The 17,152-nt window shown below is 45.9% G+C and overlaps 1 protein-coding gene across 5 annotated transcripts in view; it reads right to left on the reverse strand.

Annotated features, from left to right (window-relative positions):
* The window catches only part of Spink4 (serine peptidase inhibitor Kazal type 4), a 91,310-nt gene that overhangs the window by 6,969 nt on the left and 67,189 nt on the right, over positions 1–17,152 (reverse strand). For 4 of the 5 annotated variants that reach the window (XR_012440400.1, XR_012440393.1, XR_012440392.1 and 1 more), the window contains exons 3-4: positions 5,437–5,477; positions 3,864–3,976 (exon numbers count right to left, since the gene is read on the reverse strand). Coding sequence is in view for 1 of the 5 variants with exons in the window: in XM_020163856.2 (XP_020019445.1) it covers positions 2,337–2,382; positions 3,864–3,976; positions 5,437–5,477; positions 9,819–9,879 (261 nt within the window). In the remaining 4 variants the exon portion in view is untranslated. Of the gene's footprint in view, positions 1–858; positions 2,383–3,863; positions 3,977–5,436; positions 5,478–9,818; positions 10,026–17,152 lie in introns of those variants that run through there. The other variant, XM_020163856.2, reaches the window with a different exon arrangement.

Raw genomic sequence — 17,152 nt, forward strand, 5'->3', positions numbered from 1 at the left:
CTTTAGGAACTCAAATGTTGCCCAGAATCACTTCCTGTTGTTTCTCCTTGCACATACTCATCTTTTTCTTGGTCTTGCTTCTTCCACAAAATAGGAACATGGCTGCCAAAAGCTTTTATGTCACACATCTTCCACTTTCATTACCAGAAAGGAACTGCCTATGTTTCTTTATTTCCTGCTTGAAAAACCCTGGGGAAGAATCTTTTGGCCAGGACAGCATGGTCACGTGCCATAGATAAGTCTTTAGGAACCAACACATATTTTGGAGTGGTCCATAGCTATAAATGGCTATTTAGGTATTTCTTCCAGTGGGGTGTCTGGCACATTATTCAGGTTTAATCTTCATGATTCCTTAGAGTATGAGTAGAACGCTGGGAAGGAAAAGTCACTGAGAAGATGCTTGGCTGATCTGTGCCACTTAGGTGTAAGAAAGACTTCCCATTTAAGACAAAGACTTTTAGATGTCTCCAAGATCTACTTTGCCCTCCTACAACAAGTTTAACACAGATAAAGATTTATTTAGAGCAAGCAGTCTCCTTGCTCTAAGCATGACCAAGAGTCGACATTTTAGCCACTGGATTGTGCACAGTGCGTACAACTCGTGATGAGTGTTTTTAGAGTTTGGTGATGTACACTTTACTCCTGTCTGGTTTGGAACACAGACATGATGGCTAGGGTTGGAGCCAGTGACTTAGATATTGAGGTGGATACTGATGAAGATGGCAGACTAACAATATAGAAGGAGCATGGAGTTGTCATTCTTCGTAGATCTTTGTGAAAGAAACTAACTTCTGTATGTTTAAGCCACTATTATTTTGGTTTTCTGTCTTGTAGCCAAACTTAAATCTACATCATTCATATTCAGGTAGGAAACAAATTTAATCAGAAGTGACAGAGAGCCTATAGATGACTTCCCAATTCCTGCCACCTGTGAATCTTATGAGCAACAACTGCTGCCTAGTGATCCCATTTCAGTGGTCCACAGAAGATTGATTTCCACCTTCCCTGCCTGGCTTTCCTCTCAGATGTTATGTGTAAACCAGAACATTTCCTACTCTTTTTAACCCCCTAGAATAGAAATCTGAATCTGTATGAAACTAATCCTACCTGGCCAGGACCCTCTCTATACTCCTTTCCCCTGCCACCACTAAGAGAGTCTCCTCTATCTAGGTTTTGGCCTAAAGGGAGACGGGCTGGGATCCCTGGTGGTACCTCTGGATGCTATATCCTTCTGGGCCTTGCATGCGTGGTGTTATGTGTGCTTGGGATTGTGTATAATGTTAACCAGGTCTAATGTTGACCTAAAGAGCAGGGTCCAGAAATAATCCTGCTGTCCTAGATACTGGACACTGGGAGATCCAGGGATTTCCAGGTGACAGGGTAGGTTAGGGAAGCATCTGGTTTTTAATGTTTATTAAAGACCTGGTTTGAAGCTGGACATGGTGGCACACACCATGCACTTAGGTTAAGGCAGGAGGATTTTGAAGTCAAGCCTGGGTAACATAAAATAAAAGAGGGCTGGTGGAGTAACTTCCTAGCAAGCGTGAAGTCCTGAATTCAAGCCCCAGTATTCCATCCCCCCCACCACCAAAAGAACTAGTTTGTTATTAAAATGTGTAATTCAACTGTATAGTCTACAAGACCTGAATATCAGTTGTGCCTATGCCATATTCCTCTGTTTGCTTCAAAGTGCTGGTACAGCCCAGGAGAAAGCCATGAAGGGGTGGGGGAGGTTGAAACACACTAATAGTAGCTAGTAGCAAAGGATTACTTATTTATGGCAGTACTGGGGTTTGAACTTACTGCTTCACATTTGTTAGGCAGGCACTCTACCACTTGAGCCACTCTGCCAGCCCAGTGTGTTGATTATTTTTGAGATAGGGTCTTTCAAACTATTTGCCTGAGCTGGCTTCGAACTGAGTTCCTCCTGATCTCTGCCTCCTGAGTAGGATCACAGGTGTGAGCCACTGGTGCTCAGGGAGAGGATCTTAATATCACCTATGTGCTTGGTCTGGATAACAGTCCAGGCTGGGGCAGGCAGAAGCACTGTCCATAGGCTGGCTTCTCAAGTAGACAGCAGATAACTGGGACCCTTGAGGGGACATATGACAAGGTTGAGGAGCACCAAAGGGATGCAGAGGAGCTGGACATCATATTCAGAGCAGGGGGCACAGTGCAAAGACCACTCCACCCTTTACTGTAATCACCTCCCCAGAGTCCCCAAAGACTGGTCCACTTCTGAGTTGTGCTGAATCTTTTATTTCAGGTTATATTCTCTCCCTGCCCACTACTGTTTTCCAGCCTGAAGCTTCATAGATTGAGATGCTCCTTTGGAGTCAGCATTTGCCATCATTCAAGATCTGGATGTCCTTTTTGGTTTTTCTAGGATCACAGGAGACAAGGATGAGGCCACCTCGATAGGAACCATACTGTACCCTCCACATTCCAAACCCAGTCTGTTCCCAGTATACAGATGCAAGGCAGTTCCCAGGAGTCCATGAATACATCCTTGCATAACTGCCTTTTACACATCTTTCTCATAGGAAATTTCAACCTCCTGGGGTTTCAACCACACTGCAAGTTGATGGCTGCCAAAACTGTCTCTGGCCTGGATCTCTGTCCTGCTTTTTGTGCAGTTGCCCATTGAACATCTCCACCAGGGTATACCAGACTGTCTGTGAACATCATTGTCCCCCTAAAACTCCTATCCTCTTTACCCCATAATTCCCATCTCATCACCAAGTCCACAAGTTAGAAACCAGCATCTTAAAGGCCAGGTGTGGTAGTATACATCTCTAATCCCAGTTTAGGAGGGAGGACCACCTGAGCTCAGGAGATTGAGACCAGCCTGGGCAGCAGAGCAAGACCCCTTCTCAAAAAAAAGAAGGAAAAGAAAAGGAAAACCATGTGCTCCTTCCTCCTCTCTGAACCTTCATACCCAATCACACACTAAGCCTGTAAGTTCTACCCCTAATGTGTCTCCTAACCATGAATCTAATTTTCATGGCCTTTTTCTAAGCTAGGGTGATGTCCATATATTTCTTCCAATACAAACTCACGTCTTTCTAAAGCTTTGCAGTTTCCAAGGACTTTCGTCTCTTCCATGATCTTATCTACAACTCAGGCAGACTCTTGGGAGTTCGTTGGGTGAGGAAACAGACTAAGTAAGACCTCATGTACCAAGGTCATATTCTGACACCCTACTTACTATTTATTGCTTTTCCATTCTCCTTTAAACTTAACCCTCCAGCATATCCAACTTCTTACAGTTCCTCAAACTTTCTTTCCCTTCTAGGCCTTTCTGAACGTTCATCCTTCTACTTGGAATTTTCTTCCTTCTTTTTTTTCTAGATAATTTCTATTTATTTTCAAAGCTGAAAGGAGGTTGCTACCTCCTCCAGGTAGTCTTCTCTGTTCCTGTTTCTTCACATCCTCCCATCTGAGTCATGAGCATTCTGTGCTGCAGTTGGCTGACCATTAGCCTGGTTTCCTCCTTGGCCTGGCTATATGTTCCAGGATGCTAGCAATGCTGTCTAACTTACTACGCTCTGTTCTAGCCTCAGTGCCTAGCCCATAGTAAGTACTCAATAAATAATTGTTGGTGAGAAGAAAGAAAGAGCAAGGAAAAGAACAGTTTCTGACCCTACCCCAACCCCCACCAGCTTCTGGCTTTCTACTTGGAACCATGTGCCTTCCTGGAATTACAATTACACTTGGGCTCATTCTGTAAGGAAAAAATGTCAGAAGAGTCTTCCCAGGCCAAGTGTGTGTGAAGGAAGAAGCAATAAAGTCTTGCTCCTTTTAGACTTGCATGCACCAGAGATGGGGCCCACTCAAGCAAACTGGGCTGGGGAGGGACTTACATCCGGGTCACGCAGAGATGGCATTCATTGTCGTATGTGACCCCATCAGTGCCACAGACCTGGTTAAGTGTCTGTTCACAATTTGGAGGCTCCGCCATGTGTTCACAGATGGGCTGTGGAAGTGAGAAGAGGGAAGGGAACTCAGGGATTGAGAAGCAGTGGAGACAGACCCTATGCTGAGGCCCCAGTGTGTTTCCAGTGAACATGAAACCTACTACTCAGAACCCCATGGTGTGTTTGCTTATGTGTGTGTGCATGGCCATGCGTGTGTCTGAGGCTGGGTATGTGCATAAGTACAAGTATGTACCTGTGTGTCTGCTGAGCCCAGGTGTGTGGGTATCCAAGTTGTGTTCATATGTTTATGTGTATGTCTCTGGAGTGAGTTTGTACCCTCAAACTCCTGGGGACTCTCTTGTCAGAGAGTCCAACTAGAACCTCTGCTGCTGTTCCAATTGACCCCAGGAGACAGAACCACTCATAATTGCCAAGAAGTCTCACTCCTCAGGGGTTCCCGAACTTACGCTGGTCCCCGTGATCAGGCCTTTGGCAGGAAGGCTGCACAGCATGGGCAGGCTAGGGAAATGAGACAGTGCTTAGAGCTTAATTAAGCCCAGTCTGAAAGGGTTTCAGGCCATGCCTAAGCATCAGAACCAAGTCAATACTGGTATTGAGGCCTGGGACAGGGACAAGGTTCTTGGGAGGCAGTGCAGCGTAGCACTGAAAGCCCAGGCTCTAGAGACCTGAGTTCTGCCACTAACAAGCTGTGTAAACTTGGATGGGCTATTTTCAGTTTCTGACTCTCCATTTCCTCACTTGTAAAAATTACAAATAATAATGTTCTCCCAGGGTTAATTGAAATAATGTATGTAAAGTATTTGCCTCGTGGGCTGGAGGTATGGCTCAAGTGGTAGAATGCCTGCCTAGCAAGCTGAAGACCTGGAGTTCAAACCCCAGAATCACAAAAAACAAAATAAAAAGACTCTTTATCTGGCACCAAGTAAATGGGACTGGAATTAGTGGAGAAGATGCTGAGGCTGCTGTATGTGAAGGTGTGTGTTGAGGGTCCCAAGGATTCCAGCACCATTGCCTTGGGATCATTGGAGACATCAGAACCAGGGCCAAGAAGAAATCAGGATTCAGAAACTTGGCATTTGCCCAGTCAGAGTGAAGGGATGAGTGATGAGATGGGAGGGCAGTGGAGGACTGGCACACTCTGTAGGGACTTACAGTACTCTGTGCCAGTGTCCCCTTTTGGACGTGACTCCTGAGGCCTGTCTGCAATATGCAAAGTCTCACTGAGCCAGATGGGGAAAGCCCACTGAGGAAAGGGGCCTTAGATACCAGGTTGAGGCAGATCCTGAGGGCTTTGAGGCCAGGCTCAGGACTTTGGAAAGGGAGCTATGCATGTTTTTCCCCGTGGGGATAATGGGAAACACACAGGCTCACTGGTCAGTTTGGGTTATTGAAGGTTGTCTGAGCAGGTGTGTGGAGAAGAATAAGTCTGGTTTCCCAGCATGAGTGAGAGGACTCAGCTCTGCAGAGGGAAGGCAAGAACAGCAAGCAGATGCCTTACCATTCTCGAGAAAATGAACTCTCCTGCTGACACTGGCACTTCTGCAAGACAAAAAAGCAAAATTAGGTGATGTCAGCTTTATGTCCCAGGTCCAAGGATCTGAGGACTGTTTCTTCTTCTCCGGGGGCCTAGTCTCCAGGGACAGGATCCATGCTGGAATTCCTTAAGGAAAAGCTAGTGAGTCTCCACACAATGGGGCCTCTAGAAAACTGATACCATTTTGGGTTACATGAATAGAGACAGAAAGTCTAGAAATTAGGGAGGTGACCATCCAGTCTGCTTCTCATTAGTCACATCCCACTGGAATTGGTATGTCCCATAATATTTCAAAACAATAATTTAGCAGTTAACTACATGCCAGGCATTGTGAATACATGACTTTAGCCATTCTTTAGAGAAAGGAAGTAGTTGTGGATGCTGTGGTCTGTGTCTAAAGCACACTATAGCACTGAGGCACTTATTTTCCAGCTGCCATGAGGGTTGTCTGCTCACAACTCCCTTCCTAGGAATTATCCAGTGTTCCCTACCCTGGAACAGTCCTTATCATTGATACATTGATGTATCTACAAAGGCCTCAACCCTCCTGTTTATTTACAGCATTGCTTCAGAGCCACCCAGGTCCAAAGCTCCCTGCAGGGTCATCTTGGTTCACAGAGTCAGTCAACTTCCTTCATCACTCATGGATGTTACTCCCCTGCACCTCCCCAGTAAGGTGAACACAGATCTCAGGGTCCATTTCCTGGGATACTTAACTGACCTACAAAGTCTCAAAGAGACCAAGTGGCACATCTGTTAAGGTAGAGCTAGGATTTGCACACGGTTCTGTCTAGAGCCTGACTGTACACACACAGTTGAACCCCTCGAAGTTTGGCTGAACTGCTTATAGGATATGAGCACTGAGGTGACAGTGAACATTACAGGTCAATGTGGGAACTAGAGCTATAGCTAAAGGCACAGGTGGATGAAGGGTGGTCATGTAAGTTTGGGAAAGGTAGGATGCTTCCTGAAGTTTCTAAAGGGCTATCCAGGGGCTGAGGGAGAGATGGGCTCTTCTTACCCTCCATGCAGGGAGGCAGTAGGGAGGAGGTGGTTTTGGGTTCCATGTGAAGCAGAATTTTCTCTCAGTGAGAATTAGGCTACAGTGAAGGAAGCTGTCTCCAGAAGTAGAGTTCCCCATCAGCAGAGGTGTGCAAGGCAATGTGTTTTGTGTTTTCTATTTTTTTTTTGATGGTGGTACTGGGGTTTGAACTCAGGGCCTCACACTTGCTAGACAGGTGATCTACTACTTGATCCACTCCATCAGCCAATATGCTTTTGCCTTTTCCTAGAGATTTTTGTGTGGTACTGGGCTTTCTGTGAGATGTCATTTATTACAAGTGATTTCCAAGGCAGAGAGAGAAAGGAATTGAACTTGTCACCCCTGATATACTGTTAAGCCCGGCAGTGTGGCATCAAAATGTAAATGTAGCCTTGTCACTGTGCTGCTTAAAACCATTACATGTCGTAATTTCCTGAAAATGACCCAAATGTCCTTCCACAGAAGAGTAGATAAATAAACTGGGATACTTCCCCACAATGGGACACTACTAAGCAATAAAAACAAACATCTGAACACACAACATGGTTGAATATCAAAAACATTTTGCCAAGTGAAGGAAAAAACACAAGAGACTACATAGAGTGGGATTCCATTTATGTGAAATTCTAGAACAGACCAAATAACCTGTGGTAGAAAAAAACCAGAGTAGTGGTTGCCTCAGGGCACAGCATTGAGCTGTACTGCTCTGCTGCCTCTGAGCATGGGTGGTAGCCATGGGGGCCAGGATGGACTAGACTGGCATGAGGGAAATTTCTGGGGCAGTGGAAATGTCTATCTTTTTTTTTTTTAAGAAGAAAACAAAGATTTATTAGGACACCATTGAAAGGGATAGAATGGTGGACAGTTATGCAAAGGAGCATAGCACCTGTTCTGTTGTTTTGGGTGGCACTGGGGGCCTGAACTCAGGACTTCATGCTTGCCAGGAAGGCACTCTACCACTTGAGCCACTCTGCCAGTCCTTTTTAGTGTTGAGTATTTTAGAGCTAGGGTCTTGTGAACTATTTTCTGGGCTGGCTTCCAACTGTGATCTTCCTGATCTCTGCCTCCTGAATAGCTAGGATTATGGACATGAGCCATCAGCTCCTGGTCTGTTCTGTATCTTAATTGAGTTTTGGGTTACACAAGTGTATACATTGTCAAAGCTCCTTCATAAGATTCATTGGGTGAAAAGATTGTACATTTCATGATATGCAACTCTTAGGGGAAAGAAAAGAATTTAAAAAATTAAAAAGCCAGATGTCATGACACATGTCTGAAATCCTAGCACTTGGTAGTCTGAGGCAGGAAGATCAAGAATTTGAAGCCAACATAGGAAATATATTGAGGAGACCTTGTCTCAAACAAACAAATAAAAAACCAAAGAGAAAAAGAATAAAACAGAAAGCCCTTCTCTAGCTGTCATCATGATCACTCAGCCTCTCTCTGGACCTGAGCTCCATAGTCTGCCTTATGTTTATGGTACTGTATCAACTGACTCTGACCTTGCTCTTTGGGTTCACTTTCTAGCTCACTGTTCCTGGAACAGGCTGTGCTTTTGCTTTCGTGGTTCCCCTTGCCTGAAATGTCCCTATTTCCATTCCCTTCTATTGAATCACACCATCCTTTCAAGTCTCAGAAGCCTTCCCGATTGTTGCCCAAGTTTCCCTGAGCAGACTTGGATTTAGGCTTCATCACAAAACCCCACCTTCTTATGAACATGAGCTTGGAGCTTCTCATCTCTGCCCCCAGTCAGTGGCCCACAGGGAGTATTGAGGAATTGATCAATAAAGTACCTTGGGGGGCTGGGCGCTGGTGGCTCATGTCTGTAATCCTAGTTACTCAGGAGGCAGAGATCAGGAGGATCAAGTTTCGAGGCCAGCCCCCAGAAAATAGTTTATGAGACCCTATCTCCAAAATACCCAACACAAAAAAAGAGCTAGCGGAGTGGCTCAAGTCACAGAGCACCTGCCTAACAAGCATGAGGTTCTGAGTTCAAACTCCCAGTACCACCAAAAATAAGATACAGAACAGGTGCTATGCTCCTTTGCACAACTGCTCACCAACCCTTGAAAGGGTTCAGTGGTGTCCTAAGTCCTAACAAATCTTTGCTTTCTAAAACAAAAACAAGATACACCTCAGAAATTTCCCTCATGCCAATCTAGTCCATCCTGGCCGCCACCCACTGCTCAGAGGCAGCAGAGCAGTACAGCTCAATGCAGTGCCCAGAGGCAACCACTGCTCTGGTTTTGTTTTCTACCACAGGTTATTTGGTTTGTTCTAGAATTTCACATAAATGGAATCCCACTCTATGTAGTCTCTTGTGTTTTTTCCTTCACTTGGCAAAATGTTTTTGATATTCAACCATGTTGTGTGTTCAGATGTTTGTTTTTATTGTTTAGCAGTGTCCCATTGTGGGGAAGTATCCCAGTTTATTTATCTACTCTTCTGTGGAAGGACATTTGGGTCATTTTCAGTTTTAGAAATTATGACATGGCTAGCAGTGACAAGGCTAGATTTACATTTTGATGCCTTACTGCCAGGCTTAACAGCACATGAGAGGTGACAATTTCAGTTCCCTTCTTCCACTCTGCCTTGGAAATCTCTCATAATAAATTATTAGCATCTCATGCAAAGCCCAATACTGCCTAAAAAAGAAAGAAAGAAAAAAAATCTCTAGGAAAAGGCTGGTGGAGTGGCTCAAGTGGTAGAATGCCTGCCTGAGGTCTTAAGTTAAAACCCCAGCACCACCAAAAAAAAAAAAAGTGCATGGAGGGAAGGGAGCGTTCAGAACACTATGGTATCAAAGTTGCATTTACCTACAGTTTTCTCTTGATCTTGACCCTCATTCAATTTAGGCAGGAATCTGAAAAGTGCACAATGACCTTCTTCAAAGCAGGATCCTTAATCTTCCCAACTGAAGAACTATCTACTCAAGAGTGGAACAGAAGCTCAGAGGACCCAGGCCAGTTCTGCCTTAGCACCCACCACCCCACAGCCAGCATACTTGTCTATCTCCTCTGAAAGCTGAGATCCATCTGCTCCTTCTGCCTCCTCAACCTCCATCTGGAACAACATACTTTACAACCGGAGAAACGGGGAGGGAACTTTGGCAATTCTGGGCTGGAGTCAGGATTTGAACCCAAGTTTCTCTTCTCCCAGTCAGGGCTTTGCTCACCACAGTGGAGGGGGTTCATGCAGAAGGAAGGCATATGCAAAAGCTGAGGCTTCACAAGGAGCTCCAGACCTTGCCTCAGCCCACACCCCCAAGTTTACCTACCAAAACCAACTCTCACCAACCACTCACCCCTGTCCACAATGAGGAGGGCCACCAAGGCCAGGGTGACCATCCACAGGCGAATGGCCATGCTGATCCTGAGCTGGTGTGGCCTCAGCTAGCTGGGGCCATGGATGGAAGGGAGTATGCATCCTGTTTATAGCGCTTATCTCCACCCTTATCTTATCTGGGTCCAGTTGGAGGCCAGAGCGTCACCCCAAGTTAATCTCTGCATCCTGGTATCTGGAAAAGGCTTGTTCAAGGCAGGGATGCTAAGCAAGTGTGACAGCTATGGAGCTGGCAGATGTCCAGAGTGAGAAAAGATTTGGACAACTTGCAAAGCTAACTCCAGTCTGTGGGTTGGAGCAAGGAAAGGGAAATTGAAGCAGAAAGAGAGAGAGAGAGAGAGAGAGAGAGAGAGAGAGAGAGAGAGAGAGAGAGAGAGAGAGAAAGAAAGATAAAAAGAGGCACAACAGAAAGAAAAAAAGCAGCAAGTGGCAAAGAAAGGGGGTTGGAGAAGTGTGTATATCTTTGCCAGTGCCTTGCCCACCCAACTGTGTGATCTCAGAAAAGTCACTTTCTAAGACAGGTGTGGTGGCTCACAGCTGTAACATCAGCAACTCAGGAGGCAGAGATAGGGTAGATTATAGTTCCAGGCCAGCCCAGGCAAGAAGTCTGCATCTCAACAATTAAGCTGGGCATGGTGGTGAGTATGTGTGGTCCCAGACACATAGGAGGCCATAGGTAGGAGGACTGTGGTCCAGGCCAACCCTGGACACAACTATAAGACCCTACCTGAAAAAATAACTAAAAACAGAAAAGGGCTTGAGGGCATGGCTCAAGTGGTAGAGTGCCTGCCTACCTAGCAAGCACAAGGCCTTGTGTTCAAACCCCACAGCCAATTTAGCAAGACCCTGTCTCAAAACTAAAGATCTGGGGATGTAGCTCAACGGTGGAGTGCTTGCCTATGTGAACAAGGTCTTAGGTTCCATCCTAAGCACCTCAAAAAAAAAAAATCAGTGTTAAAACATTTTTTTTTGTTTACTGTGAAACAGTAATTTGTTTGTTTTGAAAGATTTGAAGTCTACAGAGAAGTTGTAAGACTAACACAATGAATTAGTGGAGGAGTTTTGTTCAAGAAAAGCCTCTTTAGTTGTACCAGGCAGCCAGATAGCCACTTCTAGAGATCCACAGAGGCCCCAGATCTGCAGCGGAGTCCAGCCTGAGGTCCCCAAAGGTCCTTGACTCAGCTTCAAAATTCTTCTGTTCCTCCTTAGGTACCTGCACAGGTCCACGGATGTCTCTGAGGCAGGTGGCACATACCTTTCCATTGCTGAGCCAAGCAAATAGTTAATGATGATTTCTGGTCCTAAAGCAAGAAAATCCCCTCATAAAGGGAAGGGAACTTGAAAGGCTATCTAAGTTTAGTCTCCTGTGTTCCACCCAGGTCTTCCTACAGCAGCCCCAGGAAGTCATTCATCCTCCAGTGATAGCGAGCGCACTACCTCTACCAGTTTCATTGTTGGAAGACTTTGAACAGAGAGTCCTTCCTCACACAAAGGATCTGCGGTCCTAAGATTCCTTGGGGGCAGGGGGGGACCAGTTTTGTGTCTGGCTTCCTCACCTGCATGAAGCCCAAGTGAGCACCTCCAGACTGAGTAGGTCTAGCCCCTTGCTTGCCTCTATACTTGCACTCAATGACACTCCTTGGCTGTCTTAATTTCCCATCTGATCCCCTGGCTATCCATCAGTGTCCCATGGTAGAGTGAGAAAGGGTCAGAGGGGAAGCAAAGAGACTTGTCTCCTCCCTTATTTTGAACTTTAGAGCTCTACCAATGTGGCAGAAATGACTATTTATGGTTTTAGATGCTGTGAGGGACCAGGCCACTTGAATTCTGTGTCCTTCAAAATACCAAGAAGGCTGGCAGAGTGGCTCAAGTGGTATTGCACCTGTCTGGCAAGTGTGAGTCCCTGAGTTCAAACCCCAGTACAGACCAAAAAAAAAAAAAAAAAACAAAGTGAAGTCAAGGGCAATCCATTGAGTGCCAGCCTGCCCCTCCATCCCCGTGGCCAAGGTCTCGTTCACTGGACAAGCACCTTCTAGATCCATTCATGGTAATAAACTTTCCAATCTCTCATCTCATCAAAGGATGAGCCTAACTCCTATCTCCAACTATTATTGGACGGCACCCCTACAGGTGTCAGTGCATCCGAATAAATGTCATTCATCAATTCACAATTCAAGTATTCAACAAGTGTTAAATGAGCAGCTAAGAGCTAAACTCCATGCTAAGGGCATCAATAAGTCAGGGAGTAAATCAGAAAGTTTTACAGAATTGTGTTATCACTGTTGGGATGAGTTCCAGGGACTTATGAGACATACTCAGTGCTGTGAGAGGAACTAAGATTGGCTGGTCCATTGGTGAGTCAGAGAATACCCAGGGGCAGGGTGGGACAAGCTTAGTGGAACAGTGTTGCAGGCAGAGGAAACAGAACATGTGAGAGCTTTAAGGCAGGAAGAAATTTATCCCATCCAAAGAACAAAGAAGTCATGAGGGTAAGGTGAGGTTAGTAAGCCTGATAGGGGCATGGAATGAGCCTAGGATGGTTACTGGGGACCAGACCAGCCTTAACATCTGCTCCCTCACCCCATATCCCAACCATTTCCAGCAGAGGATCCTGGAAACTGACCCATCCATCTCTCTCTCTCTCTCTTTTTTTTTTTTTTTGTGATACTGGGGCAAAAACTCAGGGCCTTCACCTTGAGCCATTCTACCAGCTCTTTTGGCGAAGGGTTTTTTTGAGATAGGGTCTCTTAACTATTTACCTGGGCTGGCTTCGAACCACGATCCTCCTGATCTCTGCTCCTGAGTAGCTAGGATTACAGGCATGAGCCACCAGCACCCTCCCTGACCCATCCATCTTGTTTGCCCTCCCACTAAGCATATAGGTCTGCTTCCTGAATAGCTCTTGAACCATCCCTGGTCCTCCTGCACTTCTTTAGTTCACCTGAACTCTCCTCACAATTTATTCTCTTTACTGGCATTGCTGGGTGTCTTCTCCATTCCCCTACCCTGGTCCTGTAAGAAACAGCTCAAACATCCCCTCTTCTGGAAACTTCTCTAACTGCCCTTGTCAACCTGAGTATGAGCATTGTCACCCACCCAGAAAGTCCCACTCCTGCTGCCCCTCTCCTTGTCTGTCAGCACCTCACAGGTGCTCTGGTGGTGTTTGGCCATCTACCTTGCTGACTAACTGTGAGGTCCCTGGGAATGAGGACAATGCTTTACTTATCTCTAGTTCCCTGGCTCCAGTCCTGAGCCTGGTGCACAGTAGGTGCTCAATAAATGCTGAGTGACAGCTATAACAGGAGGCAGAGGACAGTAATCCCTAGAGTAGAGATGGTGCCAATCTGAGGAAAAGGCTCTGAATGAGAGGCAATTGTTTTCCCCACTGATCCCCTCATGCTTTTTAGTCCCTGACACACCAGACTCCAGGTGGCATGGCCTGGGTCAGAGTGTCGTGTGTTTCTGGCAAAGGAAAAGGGTGCTTCCCTCCAGCTTGAGCCAATCCCTCCCCCACTCTCCCCATTCTCCGGCTTGTCTGGGATGCAAAGAGGTATAGGGGGATAGTCCTTGACCAGGAGAGAGGTAGTCTCAGTTTGTTCATTCATTCAAATTTCTTTATTGCCTATCATGCTTTATGACTATTGTAGTTACTAATGATTCTGCTATAAATAAGACAGAAAGTCCATGATTCAAGGAGCTTACACACTTAACACTCTACTTGGTGGCAGACAACAGAGAATTATGACAGTAAACATATGACATGCTATGGAGAAGAAAGAGATAAAATGGCATAAGGACAGAGTGATGGAGGGGAGGAGGCTACTCTTTTATGAGCAGAGAAGAAAGACGTCCTGCAGAGATCTGGAAGAAGCATCTGCCACAGAGAAACTACAAGTACAAAGGCCCTGAAGTGGGGACAAGGTCAGCATGTGCAAGAAGTCAATATCAGCCAGGCACTTGTGGCTCACGCCTGTAATCCTAGCTACTCAGGAGGCAGAGAGTAGGAGGATAGTGGTTTGAAGACAGCCTGGGTGAATAGTTTGTGAGACCCTATCTTGAAAAAATCCTTCATAAAAAAGGAGCTAGTAGAGTGGCTCAAGGTGTAGGCCCTTGAGTTCAAACCCCAGTACTGCAAAAGAAGGAGGAGAAGGAGGAGGAGGAGAAGAAGAAAATACCAAGGAGTCCATTATGGCTAAAGCAAAATGAGTGAGGAAGTAAGTGGCAGGAGGTAAGAGCCAAGCCATAGACAGGTCCTTGCTCAACTTTTTGGGTGAACTTGAATGAATCCATTCCTTCCCTTCTTTGGACTCGCGCATGTTCTTCCATTTGAGAAGTGGGCTTGCCAACCCATACCACCTCCAGCCTAACTCCCAGAGCAGCTGTGATAACCCTAGAGAGAAGAATGTGAGATGAGATGTGCAACCACTGTGATACCAAGGAAGGGGCTAGAGTCGAGATTCCTGGAAGGAGAGCAGAGACCAAGGCCTACCCAAGTGCTAGGATCAATATAATTAGGACAGAGAAGCCCTAAAACCAGGCTCTGGCAGGGAAGTTGGCTATTCCTTTATCTCCTGCGCTGATCAAAGTGAAGACTGGGTGCATGCGCCTTGATCAGATCAACACTCCCAGCCTCACCCAGGAACCTCATGCTATCTGCTAATATTTGGCCTGGGCTCAGCTCCTCCAGCAGTATTGCCACTCCTTGATGACGGTAACACTGAATCCATTAGGTCTGAGACATACGTCCTGATGAGGTATGGAGGGTACAAAGATCTTGTTTGGTTTAAGGTAGATTAGCTGAGCTCAAGCAGGCCTTGGGCTTGCCAGATGGCAGGCCAGCATGGCCAGCTTTCCCCTAGACCACCTTCCCTGGCCCCCTGCTCACATCCTGCTCCACCCTTCCTCTAGCCTGAAGTGCCCACACCTGCTCATCTACCTTCTGTGAGCAGCCTACGTGTGGGCATCTATTCCAAGGGGGCCTGGTCTGGAAGCAGCCAGTTCCACAGCCTGTTCTGTCCTGGGCTCCTCAGCCACCCAACTCCATATCCTGGGTCTGGATCCCACTCCACTCCTGCCTTGTTGAGTTGCATGCCCCCTCCATGGGCTAGTGGGAGGAAAGAATACCCCTCCTACTGCTGTTAGGGGAAATTTCATCTACTTATGTGAGTTCTGACACCAAGGAGGACTTGACAATAAGAGTGGCTTATACCCCTCCATACAACAGACACTGTTGAGCAGCTGTTGTGGGGCACTAGCCACTGTGCCAGCTCCTAGAACTACAGAGGTGAGTGAGACTTAGAGTTCTGTGTTCAAGGAGCTTGTAGTTCACAGTGGTGGGGAGGCGATGGGGAGGTGACTGACACTTGAGCAGGTATTTAGTTATAAAATACTGTGGTTAGAGCAGTGACGGAAATAGTGACAGAGATATTTCTTCCACCTCATTATCCTATGGATCAGTTGTTCAATATGTCCAAAAGTCAATCTGCCAACTCTTCTCCATCCAGAGTCTTATCTCCCAGTCCCCCATCTGGACAGACAGTATCATCATCATCCTAGCACCTGAGGCAGAGCTGGACATCATCCTAAACTTTCTCCCTCACCTCTACATTCAAGGAATCAGGTCTTCCTGATTACACCATCACAGTCTTTCAGATCCATCACTACCTCTATGACCTTTGTGAACTCTCGCCTCCATTACTCATAATTGTCTCTTTACTAAAGTCTCTCACCACTCCATTTTGCTTCCAGAGCTATCTTTCTGAAATACAATAATCATTATGTCACCCCCCTCCTTAATATTGTTCCATTATGATTAGTCAATTCAATTAAAGTATTCAATTACTCAGAGATGAAAAACAAACTGTTTGGTATGACATACATGTCCCTCCATAAATGGACCATTATTGACCTCTCTTTCCATTCTGGACATGTAGCCCTTCACTCCATCAGACAGACCAACTGCAGGCTTTCATGCTTCCATGCCTTTTTTCATTCTGCTCCTTCTGCCTCCTGTGATCCTATATTACCCTATATCTACTAACTCCTATCAGTCACTGATTGAAGTCTCCTGGAAAAGAGATCCTTAACTTCCCAGGCCTTCAGTCCACCTCACTATGGGTGCCACATCTGCACAGGGACATCTATCCCTGTAGCACCTGTAATGTTCCATGAACCTGTCTTGCTTATATGAGTATCTCCCATGTTTCTTTAGTGAGAAGGGTAGGGGACATCCAATTCACATCATATCCCTAATGCTCTAGCATGTCCATGTTGACTATGAATACATATGGCATTGGATGAAAACTCAGGACAACAATGGACTCAGTTACAGATTCTCAGTCAGCTGGTTCAAGGCTTCGGAAATCTCCAAGGGTCCAGCCAGTGACCATCTTATGTTATATATATATAATATGATGAGAGATGGTCCTCTATTCCAAAGACCACATTTTCTATTAGTTCTTGGCCAACCTTCCTTGGCACCCAAGAATCTTGCATCTCCCTAAGACCTAGATGTGGTGTTTTATCTCCCAAGACCGTCTGCTGGTCCCACAGGCAGCAGTTTTAGTACTATCTTCTCTGCTGGTGCATTGAGTTCTGTCTTGATAACCACCAACAAGGAAGAACTATCATTGCAGTCCTCACCTCAGAACTGGACTGCATGAGTCACCTGGTGTTCTGGGCCATGTGCCATCTTAACAGTTCCAGTCACAGGCATCAATAGTAATCCAAGTCCTCTGAACATGCGTACAAAAGGGCCTAGAACAAGACCTTCCAGTTTTCATGGTCTTTAAAAATATCAGAGATACCACTGTCAGGTACAATGTGACACAGCTCCAGACCGCTATTAATTCTCATAGGGTACTTGAGTTGCAAGCAACAGAAGCAGAATTTTGCAAACTTAAACAGAATAAGAATTTCACAAAGTATGTGGCATTGCCACCCAGGAGCAGAGCCTGAGAAAATGATATGGGATTTCAAATAATTTTGGGGGTAGTGATCCCAGGAAACCCTGTTAGGAGAGTTGGGATAAGCAAGGCAGGAAAGAGAAGTAACCCAATAAAGTATGCATTACTAAGGATGTCATGTGAGAAACATTGTCCTACATGGGAAACTGAGGAACTCACTTCAGTGTTATTCCCACTGGAGTGTGACAGAATCATCAGTCACTGAATGAGGGCTCCTGGAAGAGAGACCCTAAACTTTCTGGCACTATTGACCTTTCATATCTTTGAATTTCCAAAGGCAACCTCCAAGCAAAGGACTTCTGGGGTTGAGGATGGAAGCTCAGGTATCCAC

The sequence above is a fragment of the Castor canadensis genome, chromosome 13 (genome assembly GCF_047511655.1).
Source record: "Castor canadensis chromosome 13, mCasCan1.hap1v2, whole genome shotgun sequence".
NCBI lineage: Eukaryota > Metazoa > Chordata > Mammalia > Rodentia > Castoridae > Castor > Castor canadensis.